This window comes from Bufo bufo, chromosome 1 (genome assembly GCF_905171765.1).
Source record: "Bufo bufo chromosome 1, aBufBuf1.1, whole genome shotgun sequence".
In the NCBI taxonomy this organism is placed as follows: domain Eukaryota; kingdom Metazoa; phylum Chordata; class Amphibia; order Anura; family Bufonidae; genus Bufo; species Bufo bufo.
Window position 1 is genome coordinate 382,946,151 of NC_053389.1, and position 19,186 is coordinate 382,965,336.

At 43.2% G+C, this 19,186-nt stretch overlaps 1 protein-coding gene across 1 annotated transcript; it reads right to left on the reverse strand.

Moving 5' to 3' along the window:
• Positions 1 to 7,766: 7,766 nt before the first annotated feature.
• MXD3 (MAX dimerization protein 3) lies at positions 7,767 to 18,187 on the reverse strand. Its single transcript, XM_040405403.1, has 6 exons — positions 17,324 to 18,187; positions 15,052 to 15,148; positions 12,455 to 12,484; positions 11,813 to 11,927; positions 8,976 to 9,150; positions 7,767 to 8,888 (listed from the first exon to the last, which is right to left on the reverse strand). The coding sequence occupies exons 1-6, from the start codon at positions 17,391 to 17,393 to the stop codon at positions 8,770 to 8,772; spliced, it is 606 nt and encodes a 201-aa protein (XP_040261337.1). The 5' UTR covers positions 17,394 to 18,187; the 3' UTR covers positions 7,767 to 8,769.
• Between the last annotated feature and the right edge of the window lie 999 nt (positions 18,188 to 19,186).

The following is a 19,186-nucleotide window of genomic DNA, read 5'->3' on the forward strand; positions in this document are numbered from 1 at the left end:
AAGTGGGAGGCACATATGCAAACTGTTGTAATTCCTACACCGTTCACCTGATTTGGATGTAAATACCCTCAAATTAGAGCTGACACTCTGCAGTTAAAGCACATCTTGTTCGTTTCATTTCAAATCCATTGTGGTGGTGTATAGAGCCAAAAATGTTAGAATTGTGTTGATGTCCCAATATTTATGGACCTGACTGTATATAACCTACAGGAAGTTCAGAATGGAATCCCTGGGGTCCATAATTACTTTGATAAAAAGAGATGTATTAATGTGCACACTGGACTTGAAGGACGCATACTACCACATCCCGATTCATTACAACTCCCAAAAATTTGAAAGGTTTCTCCATTTTCAATTCACATTCCTTCCATTTGGAATCTCCTCCGCTTCCAGAGTTTTCAGCAAACTAGTGGTAGAAATGGTAGCGCATCTAAGACAGGAAGATCTGATCTTAGTTCCATACCTAGATGACTTTCTACTTGTCTGCGATACAATAGACCGTTTATTGATCGACCTAAACAGATTTTTATCCACGCTGAAAGATCTAGGTTGGATATTGAATCTCGAAAAATAATTTCTACAGCCATCGATGAAAGCAAGATTCCTAGGAGTGATCCTGGACTCTCAGATACAATCCACCTTTCTTCCTCAGGATAAGATTCAATCTTTAGGGGGAAAAGTCATAATCTTTCAGAAAAGGAAAAATTGTTCCATAAGAGAAGCTATGAGTATCTTAGGTCTGTTGACCTCATGCATTCCTTTGGTAACATGGAGCCAGTCACACTTCCGCACCATGCAATCTTGGATTCTGCAAGTCTGGATCAGACAACAAACGTCTCTGGATTGGAAGGTTCCTATGCCAGGACCAGTAAAATCATCCCTGTCCTGGTGGACGATTCCAAGGAACCTCTCCTAGGGGATAGTCTGGAAGAGATCTCCCTATATTCAGATCAAAACAGACGCAAGCAAGTGGGGCTGGAGAGCGAAGATTGGCAACTATTACTACCAAGGTTCCTAGCACCCGTCTGTAAGCAGTCAGTCCTTGAATTTCAGGAAGTTAAGAGCAGTGTGGGAGACCTTAACCTCGGCAAGAGAAATTCTTCAGGACCACCACTTAAGAAGTCTTTCAGACAATACGACGATGATTGCCTAACTGTCGCACCAGGAAGGGACAAAATCAAAAAAGCTCATAGATCTATCAAGCAGGATCTTCTGAGCAGAAAGGAACGTGGCCCTTACAGCAACTCATCTCAAGGGTTCTCAGAATCAGAAGGCAGACTATCTGAGCAAACGGAAATTAGACCAAATGGAATGTCCCTTAAATTCAGAATGATTGTAGACAAATGGGGGACTCCGGACATATATTTGTTCGCCTTAAGAGAAAACGCGAAAGTGGCAAAATTTTGTTCCCTGAATCCCAGGGCGACGGTTACCCCAACATGGAATTGGAATCTAAGTTACACCTTCCCGCCTCTTTCACTAATCCCAACAGTGATTCAGAAGATTCAACAGGAAAATTTGACCATTAGTCTGATAACCCCCTTCTGGCCAAAAAGGAGCTGTTTCTCCCCACTCAAAAGGCTTTCTGTTTCCTACCCTTGGATTCTTCCTCTCAGGAAGCACCTTCTTGATCAGGGGCCCATCTACATCCTCACTCAAAGTTCCTAAAACTTACAGCTTGGATCTGATAAGGTGATATTGACACTCTGATCCTGTAGAAAGAAAGCGACCTCCGCCATTTCCTTAAAAATTTGGAAAAGATTTTGTACCTGGTCAGGGGAGCCATCTCCAAATATTGAGAAACCGAAGATTCAGGAAATCCTAGATTTCCTGCAACAAGGTCTTAAAGTAGATGATCCGAGACCAAGATCCAAAGTCCAGGTGTCAGCACCTAGCCAGTCATCGGTGGATCAAGAGATTTATTAGGGCAGCATCTAGATTAAGAACCATGTTAAAGTCACGTGTTCCCTCCTGGGACTTTAACACAGTCCTAAATGGCCTAACTCTTGAGTCTGTTCGAACCTCTAGAGGATCGTTCAATCAAATTTCTATCCTTCAAAATATAGCAATCACGTCAGCAAGAAGGTTGGGGGAGATTCAGGCAATTTCCTTCAGGGAGCCTTACCTAAACATTTTAGAGGGTAGAATAGTCCTTAAATTGGACCCAGGGTTCCTCCCTAAAGCGGTGTCGGATTTTCATAGGGGTCAGGAAATCATTCTTCCCTCTTTCTGCAATAATCCTAAGAATAAGAAGATATATGATTTTCACACTCTGGCTGTAAGGTGTATAGTTCTGCAGTACCTAGAATCCACTAAATGTTTCAGAAAGGCAGATAGCCTTCTTATTCAGTTTACAGGAAGAAATAAAGGGCAGAAGGTTTCCAGATCACCAATTGCTAGAGGGATAAAAAAAAGTACCATTTCTTATTGCTATGAGATTCAAGGTCTTTCATGTCCTAATAATTTAAAGGCGCACTCCACTAGGGCCATGTCCTCCTGTCAGGCTGAGAGAGCAGGTGCTTCATTGGACGAGATTTGCAGAGCTGCAACCTGGTCCAATGTACATACTGTACATTCATAAAACACTACATATTAGATTTTTCCAATGTAGCTAGAGTAATCTGTTCCAAACCCTCCAAAATGTCATCCCAGATAAGAGAAAGCGAAAGATTTAATAAAAATAAGCAAATAATTAAGACAGATAAAGCAAGTCCTTAAATATAACAGTCAGGAATAGCTGCTAACTAGCAACTAATCCAGCTATCTTACCAGAGAAGTGGCCTTGATTGGTTGGATCTGACAGACATTGAGAACAGAGCCCTGTCCTGCTCAACCAGGAATAGAGAGGTAACTGTACTATTGAAGTGAATGGAGAGCGAGCAGAGCATGTGCAGTTACTTCTCTATTCCTGGCTAGGAGCAACAGGACCCTGTTCTGGAAATAGGAGCAGATCCTGTGGATATGCCAAAAATGTCCCAGATGGGAATTTCCCCCTTCATGTTAAAGGGTTTCTGTCACCCCGCAATACTCATATTTTTTTTTTTTTGGATAGTTAGATTCCTCATAGTGCGATATAGGAGAATATAATAGTCTTACTTACTTTCATGCGGCCGATTCTTTATAAAACAAACTTTTATAATATGTAAATGAGGGCTCTACCAGCAAGTAGGGCATCTACTTGCTGGTAGCTGCTGCAGAAATCCGCCCCCTCGCCGTGTTGATTGACAGGGCCAGCCGTTATCTCCTCCTCCGGCCGGCCCTGTCAGTAATTCAAAAATCGCGCGCCTCTGGTCATTCGGCGCAGGCGCTCTGAGATGAGGAGGCTCGTCTCCTCAGCACTCCCTCAGCGCGCCTGTGCTGATGACGTCTTCTCTTTCGGTGATGTCATCGGCGCAGGCGCACTGAGGGAGTGCTGAGGATACGAGCCTCCTCATCTCAGAGCGCCTGCGCCGAATGACCAGAGGCGCGCGATTTTTGAATTACTGACAGGGCCGGCCGGAGGAGGAGATCACGGCTGGCCCTGTCAATCAACACGGCGAGGGGGCGGATTTCTGCAGCAGCTACCAGCAAGTAGACGCCCTACTTGCTGGTAGAGCCCTCATTTACATATTATAAAAGTTCGTTTTATAAAGAATCGGCCGCATGAAAGTAAGTAAGACTATTATATTCTCCTATATCGCACTATGAGGAATCTAACTATCCAAAAAAAAAAAAAGAGTTTTGCGGGGTGACAGAAACCCTTTAAATAAAAGGGCAGACTGTGCACAGAGTCCACAGTGATCATCAGAAAGTTATATAAAAAAAATTACCTAAAATAGCTTTCACCAGGTTCCATTTTTTTTTTTTTTGGGACTGCAAAAATCTAAACAGCTAAAAAATATTTTTATACAATTTCTTCCTAAAAAGGGGTTGTTTTTCAATGCCCTTTTTTACAGAAATAAATTGTCACAAACAATGTGAACTTTAGGTAGTCTTACAAGTAAAATAGGAAGTACCTGCCTGTTTAGGTATTGAAACATTGGTTATCCTCAGGATAGGTCATCAATATCAGATCAGCAGCAGTCCGACGCCCCTGCCAATTAGCTGTTACACAGCCTAGTTGTAGAAGTGAATGGGGCTGAGCTGCAATACCAAGCACAGCCGCTATACTATGTACGGCGATGTGCTTGATGAGCTGCAGGGAGCTGGCGGTGCTCACCAGAGCTCCGGTGAGCGCAGCTGCTCGGTGGGGCTGCTGGGACTTTAACCTCCACCAATGTGATAATGATGACCAGTCCTGAGGATAGGTCATCATTTCCTGAATAACTCCTTTAAAGGGTTTTTCTGTCATGATAATGTATAGTCTAATGTGAATTCACCACATTTTTAAATATTTCTGCTTGCTACTTCTACTATATCATCCAACTAGAACTTTGTGGTAGGATCTGTCCAGAAGTACGAGTGAGAGCATTCCTGTTTCAGAGTCAGTTTTCTGGTTAAAGGGTTTCTATCATCAGAAAGTCTGTTATGTAGCTGACTGACATTAGCGATGTGCTAATGTCAGCAGTACATAACAGTGTTCTTTATACTTTTTTCCCTGCCGCCGTTCTCCTAAAAAACACACTTTTAAAATATGCTAATGAGCCTCTAGGTGCTATGAGGGCGTTGATTCATCACCTAGAGCAGGCATCTTCAAACTGCGGCCCTCCAACTGTTGCAAAACTACAACTCCCAGCATGCCCAGACAGCCTACAGCAGGGCATTGTGGGAGTTGTAGTTATACAACAGCTGGAGGGCCGTAATTTGAGGATGCCTGACCTAGAGGCTCAGTCTACTAGCCTTTTATCCTGCCCAGGTCCTCTTGAGTGACATCAGAGTTCTCCTGATCGGTGAAGAAATCCAGCGCCGTCCCGTTCTGTATTTGGCGCAGTGAGGAAGCCGGCAACAGGAGCGCGTCCTTCACTCACTGCGCCTAATACAGAAGTGGACGGCGCAGGCGCGGGATTTCTTTACCGATCAGAACTCTGACATCACTCTACAGGACCTGGGCGGGCTAAATGGAGGACCTGGGCGGGATAAATGGTTAGTAGACCGAGCCTCTAGGTGCTGAATCAACGCCCTCACAGCACCTAGAGGCTCATTGGCATATTGTAAAAGTGTGTTTTTTAGGAGAACGGCCGCAGGGAAAAATGTAAAAAGAACACTGTTATGTACTGCTGACATTAGCACATCGCTAATGCCAGTCAGCTACATAACAGAAATTCTGATGGTAGAAACCCTTTAAAAGAATTAATTGGAGAATAGATTAAGCTATTTTTCCTGATAAATTTGCTAAAAGTGAATCTGAAACATGGTCAATTCATTCACTAATGGTCTTCTAGGCAAGTCAGTCCAAGAACCACCACCCTCATTGGCATACAGTGTACATTTTTGAACAGCAGTTGCAATGCTGCTTGCTGAATCAAAATACCGCAAGCAGCTTGGATGATCAATTTCCAATGAGGCCATAATATGGCATTTTAATGTTTGTAATACAGACCCAAACTAACAGCATCGTAGATCCTGATGACAGTGTTAGGCCACTTTCAGTCAGTGTTCGGGCAGCGATTTCAGAGATTTTGAGCCCAAACCAGCTGTAGGTCTCTAAACACAGAACAGGTGCAGATCTTTCCCTTCTACGTCATGTCTGTGATGGAAATCACTGACCAAACACAACAGTGTCATCAGGATCTACGATGCTGCTAGTTCGTGTCTGTATTACAAACATTAAATTGCCATTTAACTTATAATTTAAGCTGCTTGCAGTAGTGTTTCAGCAAGCAACACTGCTGGATTTGTTGAAATTCTGGGGTCGCAGTAAATATGCGAGCTGCGCAGCAACCCCATATATTTCTTTCCTAGCACCACTAGACTGCAATCCGTGGGCGAAACTGCTGTTGCACAACTAAGATCACCATGTAGCTGAACCCTGAATCTGCAGCATGTCATTTTATCCAGCAGATTTCACCCTTTGCAATGCATACTTGCCACATATAGCCCGGCCCTAAAAAGTCCTCACTCACATTTCCTGTTCATGTGAGCACAACCTTTGTAGTACCTGAGACAGCCGATGAGTCAAAGCTAATACTGTTGTATTTTCACATCTATACAGTTGTGGCCAAAAGTTTTGAGAATTACACAAATATTAGTTTTCACAAAGTTTGCTGCTAAACTGCTTTTAGATCTTTGTTTCAGTTGTTTCTGTGATGTAGTGAAATATAATTACACGCACTTCATACGTTTCAAAGGCTTTTATCGACAATTACATGACATTTATGCAAAGAGTCAGTATATGCAGTGTTGGCCCTTCTTTTTCAGGACCTCTGCAATTCGACTGGGCATGCTCTCAATCAACTTCTGGGCCAATTCCTGACTGATAGCAACCCATTCTTTCATAATCACTTCTTGGAGTTTGTCAGAATTAGTGAGTTTTTGTTTGTCCACCCGCTTCTTGAGGATTGACCACAAGTTCTCAATGGGATTAAGATCTGGGGAGTTTCCAGGCCATGGACCCAAAATGTCAACGTTTTAGTCCCCGAGCCACGGTGCTCCATCGTGCTGGAAAATGTATTGTTGTTCACCAAACTGTTGTTGGATTGTTGGGAGAAGTTGCTGTTGGAGGGTGTTTTGGTACCATTCTTTATTCATGGCTGTGTTTTGGGGCAAAATTGTGAGTGAGCCCACTCCCTTGGTTGAGAAGCAACCCCACACATGAATGGTCTCAGGATGCTTTACTGTTAGCATGACACAGGACTGATGGTAGTGCTCACCTTTTCTTCTCCGGACAAGCCTTTTTCCAGATGCCCCAAACAATCGGAAAGAGGCTTCATCTGAGAATATGACTTTGCCCCAGTCCTCAGCAGTCCATTCACCAAACTTTCTGCAGAAGATCAATCTGTCCCTGATGTTTTTTTGGAGAGAAGTGGCTTCTTTGCTGCCCTTCTTGACACCAGGCCATCTTCCAAAAGTCTTGGCCTCACTGTGCGTGCAGATGCGCTCACACCTGCCTGCTGCCATTCTTGAGCAAGCTCTGCACTGGTGTCACTCCGATCCCGCAGCTGAATCCTCTTTAGGAGACGATCCTGGCGCTTGCTGGACTTTCTTGGACGCCCTGAAGCCTTCTTAACAAGAATTCAACTTCTTTCCTTGAAGTTCTTGATGATCCTATAAATTGTTGATTGAGGTGCAATCTTAGTAGCCACAATATCCTTGCCTGTCAAGCCATTTTTATGCAACGCAATGATGGCTGCACGCGTTTCTTTGCAGGTCACCATGGTTAACAATGATTTCAAGCATCACCCTCCTTTTAACATGTCAAGTCTGCCATTTTAACCCAATCAGCCTGACATAATGATCTCCAGCCTTGTGCTCGTCAACATTCTCACCTGAGTTAACAAGACGATTACTGAAATGATCTCAGCAGGTCCTTTAATGACAGCAATGAAATGCAGTGGAAAGGTTTTTTGGGATTAAGTTAATTTTCATGGCAAAGGACTATGCAATTCATCTGATCACTCTTCATAACATTCTGGAGTATATGCAAATTGCTATTATAAAAACTTAAGCAGCAACTTTTCCAATTTCCAATATTTATGTAATTCTCAAAACTTTTGGCCACGACTAGATTATGCTGCACATTGTAGATCCCTTACATAGTGCCTGTGGGTTTGTTTTTCCAACCATTATTTAGTACAACCTCTGTGTGAAATCTAATTTTGCAATAGGAAAGAGAAAGGACAAGCATTTCTACAGAACAAAAAACACATTTACTAAAATAGAAGTTACAATATAAAATAATGCTTAGTCTGAGGGGTTCACCTCTGCCCAAGTCAAACACTCACATTACAAGTAGTGCTTGGGCTTAGGAATGTAAGAAAGCTGCTCATCTTAAATCGGGGGCTGTAACGACCAGACCCTACTGCTGTCAGAAGTGGAGGAGCTTCCAACTGAAAGCTTGTGCTGTGCCAAGAGAAGATCAGCTAAGGCCGCTCAATCGAGAAGCTTCTCTTCTTCAGCAAGTGCATGTGAGTTCTGACTTTTTACAATGTAATAGTCATGTAAACATTAAACCTCCCAGAGATATATTTCTGCATTTGTTTCAGCTGAAAGCATCCATTTTGTCATATTACTGGACATAAAATGTGAGACTGGAGAATCCATTGATTGAAATCTCACAAAATGCTTTCTTCTTTTAAGTCCTGCGGCAGGGTGTCCTAGACCTTTTATGAAGAATAAAAAATATATTCATAGTTCTTTACATGGTGGTCCTTTAAGTGCACGCATAACAAAGTGCTTCTGATAAGTCCAGGAGCGCAGTGCAACCAGTGCACAGCAGCTATGTATGTACAATAAGTTATGTGAACACGTAAGGTGCTGGTTACATAGCACCAAGGCTTCTGCTGAGGCCTGAAGAGAATCCCATCCAGGTGTACCATCCACAGCATAGCACGTGGCTGCAGTTTATCCACGTAGTTATGCTTATGGAGGATGTCAAGTTTGGTATCATTTGAAGATTACCACCATGCAAATTTTTTTTGCTTTTTTTTGGGGGGGGGGGGGGGGGAAAAAAAAAAAAAAAACTAAAACAAACTGGATTTATCTTTCCACAAGAAGGAAAGTGTGATCCAAATAATGACTTGACTCCACCTTCACGGGAAGATCCTTGAAGGGATATGGCATTTTGGAAGTTAAATATGCTAGTTAAAATTCTTCATAAAGCTGTTATTGCTGTTCACATCATCATCATTGTTGTCATAGCCAGGCATGAGCTGGAGTAGAGTAACTGTGCTCCATGCCAGCACTAAATGAAACAAACAGGTCCCCATCATTGGCTCCCAAGATGACTCCTTCCACATCTACTTCCAAATCCTCTGCAAAAAAAAAAAAAAAGATATAATTTAATTCAGCATCCAGGATTTTTACCACAATCCAACCTCATCCACAACACTGGGACCCACCTTGGTCAGAGTCTGACCGCTCAGATGAAAGGGTGGAGGAGTCTAGACTGTCAGCTCTTATGCGTTCAGTACTACTAGAGGGTAGTAGCTGTTTTAGTCTCTGTCGTAGCTTCTGTTGTTCTGACCTCAGTTTTTCTTTCAGATTTTTGGCTCTCAGTTCCTGATCCTCCAGTTTCTGCGATGGATTAGAAACAATCACATATACTGTAACATAATTCGATTGCTTGCCTGAAAACACAAAGGGTGTAGCTATATGGTCCACTTGAATATGGGATTTTAAAGAAAACTCAAACATTGCAAGTAGTGTTTAGTGAAGCGAGCTTCGGATCCTTCATCCAAAGTCGCTTTGTTCAAAACTTCAGAATAATACTGTACGGAGATTCACTTCAGGGGGAAGTGGACAACCCCTTTAAATCTATGCACAAACCTGAAGGCCTGTACCAGGGCCGGATTAAGAGCATCATGGGCCTGGTGCAGAAGATTTTAATGGGCCTTTTTTATAGAAAATGAAAACGCAACGCAGAGCAACTTTTATAGCACAAATAAAGTGTGAATTTACGCAAAATTACACATGTGAAAATACGCATGCATAAAGTTTAAAGTGTGAACGGGTCTGCGTAATCCCATTCAAGTCTATTGGACTAAAGTTCATGCGTAATTTTGAAGCAGATTTACGCACGGGTTTGCGTGTGAAAAATCTGCTGTGTGAACTTAGCCTAAGGCCTCTTTCACACTACCGTTTTTTTTTTTTCCTTTTTGCGTTCCGTAAACGGTCCGTATACGGAACCATTCATTTCAATGGTTCCGCAAAAAAAACGGAATGTACTCCGTATGCATTCCGTTTCCGTTTTTCCGTTCCGTTGAAAGATAGAACATGTCCTAGATTTGGCCGCAAATCACGTTCCGTGGCTCCATTAAAGTCAATGGGTCCGCAAAAAAAACGGAACACATACGGAAATGCATCCATATGTCTTCCATATCTGTTCCGGTTTTTGCGGAACCATCAATTGAAAATGTTATGCCCAGCCCAATTTTCTCTATGTAATTACTGTATACTGTATATGCCATACAGAAAAACGAAACGGAAACAAAAAAACGGATCCATGAAAAACGGAACGCAAAACACTGAAATCGACATACTGTAGTGTGAAAGAGGCCTAAGTGTACATCTTTGGCCACAGTTTAAATATACAGCCATCTATATAGATGGCTGTATTATTTATAGCCACCCCCCAAGGAGTTAACTAGTGCTGCTGGATATGTCATTCAGGAGCATGAAAAAGCTATTCACGTCTAGCTTTTCCATGCTCTTGAATGGCATATGTGTTTATAAAAGCTAATCTATTATAAGCAGATATGCCATTGAGGAGCTTGGAAAAGATAGGTAGGCAAGAAATAGTCACCTAGCTTTTCCATGCTCCTGAATGGCATATCTGCTTATATGCATACATGTTTATAATAGCCAAGCTATTATATGCAGATCTGCCATTCAGGAGCATGGAAAAGCTAGGTGACAATTTCTCACCTAGCTTTTCCATGCTATGCTCCTGAATGGCAAATCTGCCTTTAGGCATATCTGTTTATAATACCTGATCTGTTATAAGCAGATATGCCATTCAGGAGCATGGAAAACCTAGATGAGAAATTGTCACCTAGCTTTTCCATGCTCCTGAATGGCATATCTGCTTATATGCATACATGTTTATAATAGCCAAGCTATTATATGCAGATCTGCCATTCAGGAGCATGGAAAAGCTAGGTGACAATTTCTCACCTAACTTTTCCATGCTATGCTCCTGAATGGCAAATCTGCCTTTAGGCATATCTGTTTATAATACCTGATCTGTTATAAGCAGATATGCCATTCAGGAGCATGGAAAACCTAGATGAGAAATTGTCACCTAGCTTTTCCATGCTCCTGAATGATATATCTGAATGAGTCTGACGTGACGACGCAGCGCGGCGTGCACAGCTGACCTGTCACCTGACCTGATCTGTCAGCTGTCACTGTCCTGGTGAGTTCTGTAAAGGGCCGGCCTGGGAGATTTATCCTTGCGCGCCGGCCCTGTCATCATCTGACAGTCGGCACGGTTCGATCCTACTAAAGGGTTGCGGGGCGGCCGCCAGACAACCTCAGCGAGGCGGCCTATGCGGGCCTAGCTCCGGTTGGCCTATGCGGGCTGCTGGGCCTATTTTCATGCAGGGGCCTGGAGTTGCAGCTCTATCCGCCCCTACGTTAATCCGGCCCTGGCCTGTACTATATAGACATTTATTTTATTACAATATTTTAAAACCTGCATTTTTAATTCCTATAGAGATGCCCAAGCGAAAAGCGTTACTAGAGCAAAACCTATGACATAAAAAGCCCTCATCTGTAATGAATTTAAAAGTAATATCTCACTGCATTAAAAAACATGGAAAGAAAAGTCTGAAAGTACCCTAAGGGCTTGTTCACACGAACGTATGGGTTCCGTTCCGTGCATTGGGGCCGCAATTTGCGGTCCGCAATGCACGGAGAACATTCGTGAGGCCTACGGGACAGATCCAGACCCATTCAACTTGAATGGGTCCGCATCCCTCCATTCTGCAAAAAGTTAGGACATGTTCTATTTTTGTGCGGAGCAGAACCCCTCAGAAGCACTCCTTAGTGCTTCCGTTCCGCATCTCCGGATTTGCGAACCCATTCAAGTCAATAGGTCCGCATCAGTGATGCGAAATGCACACAGAACAATGTCCGTTTATTGCGGATCCGCATATGCGGTCTGCAATACGGCAACGGTCGTGTGAACAAGCCCTAATAGAGTGATTCAGTTTATTTTCCATGTGCATTGACTCACTTTGATGTGCTGTCTGGCTCTGTGCAGGAGGCTGAGAGTTGTATGACGGGACGTATCCACACTTAGAGGAACTTGCTGCTTCAATTGTTCCAGACATCTCCGCAGCTGAGCTCTCCTAGAAACAGAATTGCTGAATGAATCGTTTGTACCTCAGACATCTTACAAAATAGCAACATACATAAGAGGTTCTGAGGATTGGCTGACTGCTAGAACGTCACTAATCTCAGTGTGTTGCCACTCTTGGTTGTTTCAGTACCTGCCATACTGGGAGTACATTCCCAAGTACAGTGGTGGTGGGTTTCCAGTAGTTTGATCTCCACCAATCACGCTTATGACATACTAAGCACGGATATACCGTAACAGTATCACGGAAAACCACTTTTAGGGGATAAGCAAAAATATTGAAGACTTATATTTCTCAGTAACTGACAATATACGAAAAGTCAACCGCAGAAATAGTGAGCCGGTATTTCTACTTTAAATATACGAAATCCCCTGCAACTCTTTTCTTACCAAGGCTGTACACCTGATATTACTTTTTGTCAGAATTTTGGATCCAGTGGATTACTTTAACACGGGACTTCCATTCTGCTTATTATAATTTAAGAAATGTAACCAATATAAAACGATTGAGTCACTCACCGGTGTTTCTCTAGCTCATTGTGGACAGACCTGAAAGTACATGAGAGGAAAGAAAAACTGTTAGGCCTCTTGCACACGACCGTATGTATTTTGCGGTCCGCGGAATGGAACAGCTGGCCCCTAATAGAACAGTACTATCCTTTTCCGTAATGCGGACAATAATAGGACATGTTCTATATTTTTGCGGACCGGAATGCACACGGAGTACCTTCCTTTTTTTGCAGACCCATTGAAATGAATGGTTCCGTATACGGTCCGCTAAAAAAAATAAAAAATGGAATGGACACGGAAAGAAAATACGTTCGTGTGCACAAGGCCTTAAACTATTGAGCAGAAGTATCGTAGACAAAAATGTGTTTCTAGGCAATAGAAGATTAGGGAAAAGGTTGAACCTACCATACAGGCATTGGCTAAGAGGAACGTCACACAAGCAGATAGGCCCACATTTACTAATGCGAGTGCACCTAGATGTAGTAAACTGAGGCATCTAGTTTTAGAAAGACCTAATGTGGGGACATGGCTTAACAGAAACGGGGAATGAAAACTGTAGTGAAAAATTCTGTTGTAAAGTAAGTCAAATCAACATATCTATATCTATATATATATATCTATATATCTATATATATATATATATCTATATATCTATATATATATATATATATATATATATATATATATATATATATATATATATATAAAGAAGGGCGTATGTATGTTCCACGATCACTCAAAAACGCAACCATCAATTTCAATGAAACTTGGTATACACATCCCTTGCTACCCCCGCCGATCAGAAGCTGATGATCTATCCAAAGGATAGATCATCAGTTAAAACAAAGTGCAGAACCCCTTTAAGGGAGCGGAGTGCTGTGGAGGTCACAGTTCAGGGGCAGGTAGGGTGGCCATTCAGGCCACCCTCAAAATCTGGACTTAAAAACCCCTGCCCCCAGGTCCTACAAAGCCACGCCCCCTCCCACTCCACAGCCGACGGGGATTGAAAAATTGGAGGTAAAAATAAATTTCTGTCAGCTGCAGGGGATCGAGGGAGGGTGACTTTCTCCCTGCAGCTCATGCTCAGACAGCACAGTGCTGCTGTCTGAGAGTGAGCTGTTCAAAAGAACATCCCTATGTCCGTCCAGGCACTGTGCCGGACTGTCCGGCCTAAAACCGGACCTCTGGCCACCCTAGGGGCAGGATGCGGTGGAGGTCACAGATAAGGGGATGGTCCTATGGAGGTCAGTATTAAGGGGCAGATTGCTATAGAGGCCACTGTTAAGGGGACGGGGTGTTGTGGAAATCACTGTTAAGGAGATGGGGTACTGTGGAGGTAACTATTGAAGGGTCGTCCGCTATGGAGGTCACTATTAAGGGGGCGGGATGCTGTGGAGGTCACTGATAAGGGGACGATCCACTATGGAGGTCAGTGTTAAGGGGCGGGTTGCTGAAGAGGTCACTGTTAAGGGGGATACTGTCAATATCTTTTAATGACATACACAAACATTAAATGAAATAGATTAAATATACCCGTGCAAAGCTGGGTCCTTCTGCTAGTTTGGTATAAAGCTAGAGAAGCGTCTATCCCTGCACCAGATTTATCATCTATCCCGAGCCACTGTAATACTGTGCAGGCCTAGGTAAGAATACTCTGTCTATAGGATTAGTAGATTTTCCCCATATTCTGACGTGTACTGTAGTTATTGACATGCTTCTTTGAAGGTTCTGATTTTTTGCTTGGCCATCTTGAATATCACTTTTTTTTTATAAAATAATAAAAGAAACATGGACATTTCTATCACCTTTTCTATGCAAGTAGGTACTAGATCATGCTCTTTCCATCAGTGAAATTCATATGACTCCCTCTATTTCAGGACTTCTGTACTAAAGTTCAAACAGTAAAAACTTCAGGTCTGTTCCTTGCGAAGCGGGATGGGAGGAAAACTATCCATCACATGTATCTATCCATCCCGTGTATCCATCCATACATCTATCCCGTGTATCTATCCATACATCACGTGTGTGTATCTATCTATCCATCACGTGTATCCATCTATACATCCATCACGTGTATGAATCTATCCATACATCCATCACGTATATCCATCCATTACGTGTGTGTATCCATCCATAGCGTGTATCTATCCATCCATCTTTGTATATCCTTGCTCACACAGTGCAGCCTGTGGATGTACCCCACATCTATGTGGAACTGACACTTGAGAAGAGACAATGACTAAACTCCGGGACACTTATCAAGCCCAGTGTTCCCATATGTCAGTCTTGATCTCTCTGCAATAGAGTGAGATGCGCCTAATTTATTAAGAGGCAGCTTTATTAATTAGATGCATCATAAACTGAAGTCTCCGCCAGTTTCTGGCACAAGTTATATTAAATCTGGTGGGCTGCGCTAAGCCCTGCTTCCTTTATCGCCACTTTAGAAAAGGGGCAAGAAGGTTCAAAATTCACACATTATTGTGCACGTGACGTGTGCCACTATTGTGGTGTAAATACATTAGTAAATGACCCTCAATGAGCAAATCAGTGTACACTTTAACACTGTGTGCCAACAGATACTTACTGCCCTGTCATCCGACTCTTACCTAACACTGTCAGGGTTGCTGGTGGTCCTCTGGCGTTTTCTCCTACCGGGCGTAGCAGTATCACAGGGCAGTATTGAAGCATAGCCATGTTCTGCTTCTGTAATGAAAGAAACAGTAACTTATTTCAATTTTTTTAACCACCATACAATATGGTGCATGGTGGGCACGTGTATAACTGGATGCCCACACATGACTACCATTTATATACAGAATTACTCTGGATCCGTGCACCATATTTATTACGTGTTTTGATCATTCTTGCACCTTTGACAGTTTTGAAAAGTGACTAGAAAATTATATATCAGCTATGGAGTTACAAATTACACAAATTTATTGTTTACACCATTTATTTTTATTTTTTTAGGAACAAAGCAGCCATGAGGTGGGGTAATAAATAGTAAAAGGTCTAACATCTATTAAGCTACACCAATTCTTCCCATCATATTTTTTTTATCTTGTACTGATCCTGAGCTATAGCCTCTATTGTAGTCCAAACCTGCATATACAAAATTGGTGTCCTTTTTCATAAATAAGGATAATTGAAAATTATATTTCAATTTCCTGGTGCAAACTGACACACACACACATACGTCATAGAAAGCTTATATGTACAAGCTGTGCAATCATGGTAGAAGCCTGGTGGTGACCGACAGCCATACTCCATTATAATTACTTAGAATTAATTCCCCCCCCCCCCCCCCCCCCCCCCCCCCCCCCCCCCCCCATTTGTGAGGTGAGCCAATCTTCAGTGTTCTTGGCTTCAGAGGATCACTCCAGGGAGCTGGCACCTGCGCAGTGAGCCTCTGAAGCCAGGTAAACTGAAGATCAGCTCAGCATGCAGATACTGAAACTGAAAGGCACGTGTGTGGGATCTCAGGCACATCGCGTCTGATGGAAAAAAAAAAAAAAAGCACTGAGCCGCCAATCAGGACAAAAGAGCCAGGGCGGGGGCGCAGCTAGCTTGATTTCGAGCGGCAAGAACGCTGCCCCTTTGACTTCAAGCATCCAATTTGAATACGCCTCCCGGAGGAATAAAGTTGTTTTTTTGCCAAAGGTTTTCATCGGATGAAACTGGCAAAAACATTATTGGAGACATGACGAGTTGTCATTGACGACTATAGCTAGGAGGTACTGCGGGGGGTTGAGGAGGCATTATAGTGATGTCAGGTTCCCTTTAAACCCTGTTGCTGCTTCATACAGTTAGTGTGTTGTCGGGAAAGCTGCCAAATTTCCCCCAACCACCCAAGGTTAATGATCTATAATGCTGCAAGTTACAGCTCAAATGCAGGTCTGCTGTCCTGTACACCCAGCGTCATGAGAGCTGGGGTCAGGCTGGAACACGTAGCATCACAGATCAATTCTGGCTAAGAGGAGCCTGTCAGTCCTGGAAATGGACTATGCTATAAACGTCCAATCGGCATGGGTTCCACTTCTGGGACGCATTCCGATCTCAAGAATGGGGCTCCGTTGTGAATGGCAAGGTGGCGGCACATGCACAGCTCTTTCCATTCACTTCTGTGGAAGCAGCAGGGTTGACCGGCATCTGTTGGATATTCACGCCATATCTTGTAGATGACAGGTGAACACCGTAAAGGATCTTCTCTTGTGGAGAAACCAAAATGGTGTGCCAACCAAAAATGAGAGCGCAAAGCTCTCACTTTATCCTACTGAAACTTGGTCTTGGGGTGCTTTTTGGAATTCAGCGCTAGAATCGTTGACCAAGGGTGTTGGAAAGAGAGAAACTATATTTGATCAAGCCTCCCAATGGGTGAAGGGCTCCTCAAGCAGAACATAAATATGGAATATGAACACTGGGAATCACTGGGGAAGCATTATCAATCTGGTGTAAGGGAAAACCGCGTTAGTTGCCCAAAGCGACCAATCATATGGCTCTGCAATTTAACAGATAGCACAGCAATCTGTGCTATGTTATCCCATGTTTTGACAGCATCAACTATGGAGGCCCCCGACGATGCAGATGTGAACACGGCCTTATGTCAAGTCTATTTATGCATCTTGTAACCACATATACAGAATATACTGGTAAATGGTATGTGGCCTAGACAATGAAGATGTAGCAGCTGGGAGAGGGCCTGGTAATGACAAAGGCCTCCAGAACCCGCATAGGACAACAGGTAGTGATGCCATAGCTGGGTAACCTCCTGCCAGGCGCAGTCACCTTCCATGGAGCATCAGCTGTGTGTAATGTGACACCAAGCCTCCATAGCGAAGTAAACACGGGAGGGGACCAGATTTGGCCCCTGTTCCTTACCTCTCTCCCTCCGCTCCACATACTCGGCGGCCTGGAGCAGGACCTGCAGGTTGGTGGGCAGCTGTTCCATAGCTGGCTGGGATCTGGCACTAGAGACTCTGGCTGTCACGTAAGGGCCCTGGCCTACCCAGCTTCTTACTGCTCTATGGACGCGTCCTTTGCACGGAGGGATCCCAAGCTCTGACCTCACTAGGCCCAGTCAGGGACACTCTGCGACCGGAGAAACTGGGCTCGTTCGGATTCTACCAGAGATCTAGACACTATTTTCCTACACAATGTAACTAAGACCAAGCAGTCAGCTGGCTCCACCCTAAACACGCCCACAAGTCACACACCCACCCCAGCAGTGCCCACTGCTTGCGACCCTTGCCAGTGCCCGCCTGCCTACACCATGTAGTTCTTTAGGCCCGGATAATCCCGGGTCCGCTCCCAGCTTTGTTCTGTTTTTAAGACCCTATATACTCCGTTATCACGGAGCTTCCTGAAAAGGGCGGAGAATCCTAGATGGCGACGGCGATTGGCTGAGGGAACAGTGGGCGAGGCCTGACGTGTGATGTCACCAGGAATAGCAAGATAATCGGGCGGGAACGAAGAAATCTTTCAAATTTAAAAATCCACCATTTCAGGTACAATGGTGACAAGCTGAGCGGCGTTATAAGCCTGCAGTATACACTAGCCATTGTATCCTGCACTCTAATACACTGCAGCCATATATATAACAGTTCTATGACTGAACACAAGTTTGTGTGTGCCCCTTCAGCCATCACTTATTGTATAGAGTAGTGCAGTGACCCTGTGTCGCACCAGGGCTCATGGACCACAGCCTTTGCACACCCACAGTTTACTGGCCTAACCCTTGTGGACTAAAGCTACCTTTACATGAGGCAATTATCGTTACATCGAGTGAAACTGCACGATTATCGAGCAGTGTAAAAGCAATGAACGATAGAGAGACAATCGGTAGATTTCTCGTTGGTTCGATCGTTTGTGTGGGCACAAAAATCATAACTGGACGTTAACGATTTCATACATGTAAACAGGACTTGGTCAGTGCATGCGCGATTACACCGTGGGTGTAAAGGCAACTGTCTGCTTTCCGAACTATGGAATATGTTATGAAAAATACAATTTTGTCAACGATAATTGGCACATCTAAAAGGGTCATTTTTGAAACGTTCATAGCTCAGTCATACCAATCATACTGTAAACCAGTAATAATTGTACACCCCAGATTTCCACCTCAGGTTGTTCTGCACAACCCCCCCCAGCTTAAACCCCCTTAATGACCAGACCACTTTTTACACTTCTGCACTACACTACTTTCACCGTTTATTGCTCGGTCATACAACTTACCACCCAAATGAATTTTACCTCCTTTTCCTCTCACTAATAGAGCTTTCATTTGGTGGTATTTCATTGCTGCTGACATTTTTACTTTTTTTCTTATTAATCAAAATTTAACGAAATTTTAGCAAAAAAATGACATTTTTCACTTTCAGTTGTAAATTTTTTTTAAAAAAAACAACATCTATATATAAATTTTTCTCAAAATTTATTATTCTACATGTCTTTGATAAAAATAAAAAAAAATGTTTGGGTAAAAGTTATAGCGTTTACAAACTATGGTACAAAAATGTGAATTTCCGCTTTTTGAAGCAGCTCTGACTTTGAGCACCTGTCATGTTTCCTGAGGTTCTACACTGCCCAGACAGTAGAAAAACCCCACAAATGACCCCATTTCGGAAAGTAGACACCCTAAGGTATTCGCTGATGGGCATAGTGAGTTCATCGAAATTTTTATTTTTTGTCACAAGTTAGCGGAAAATAATGATTTTTTTTTTATTATTTTTTTTTTCCTTACAA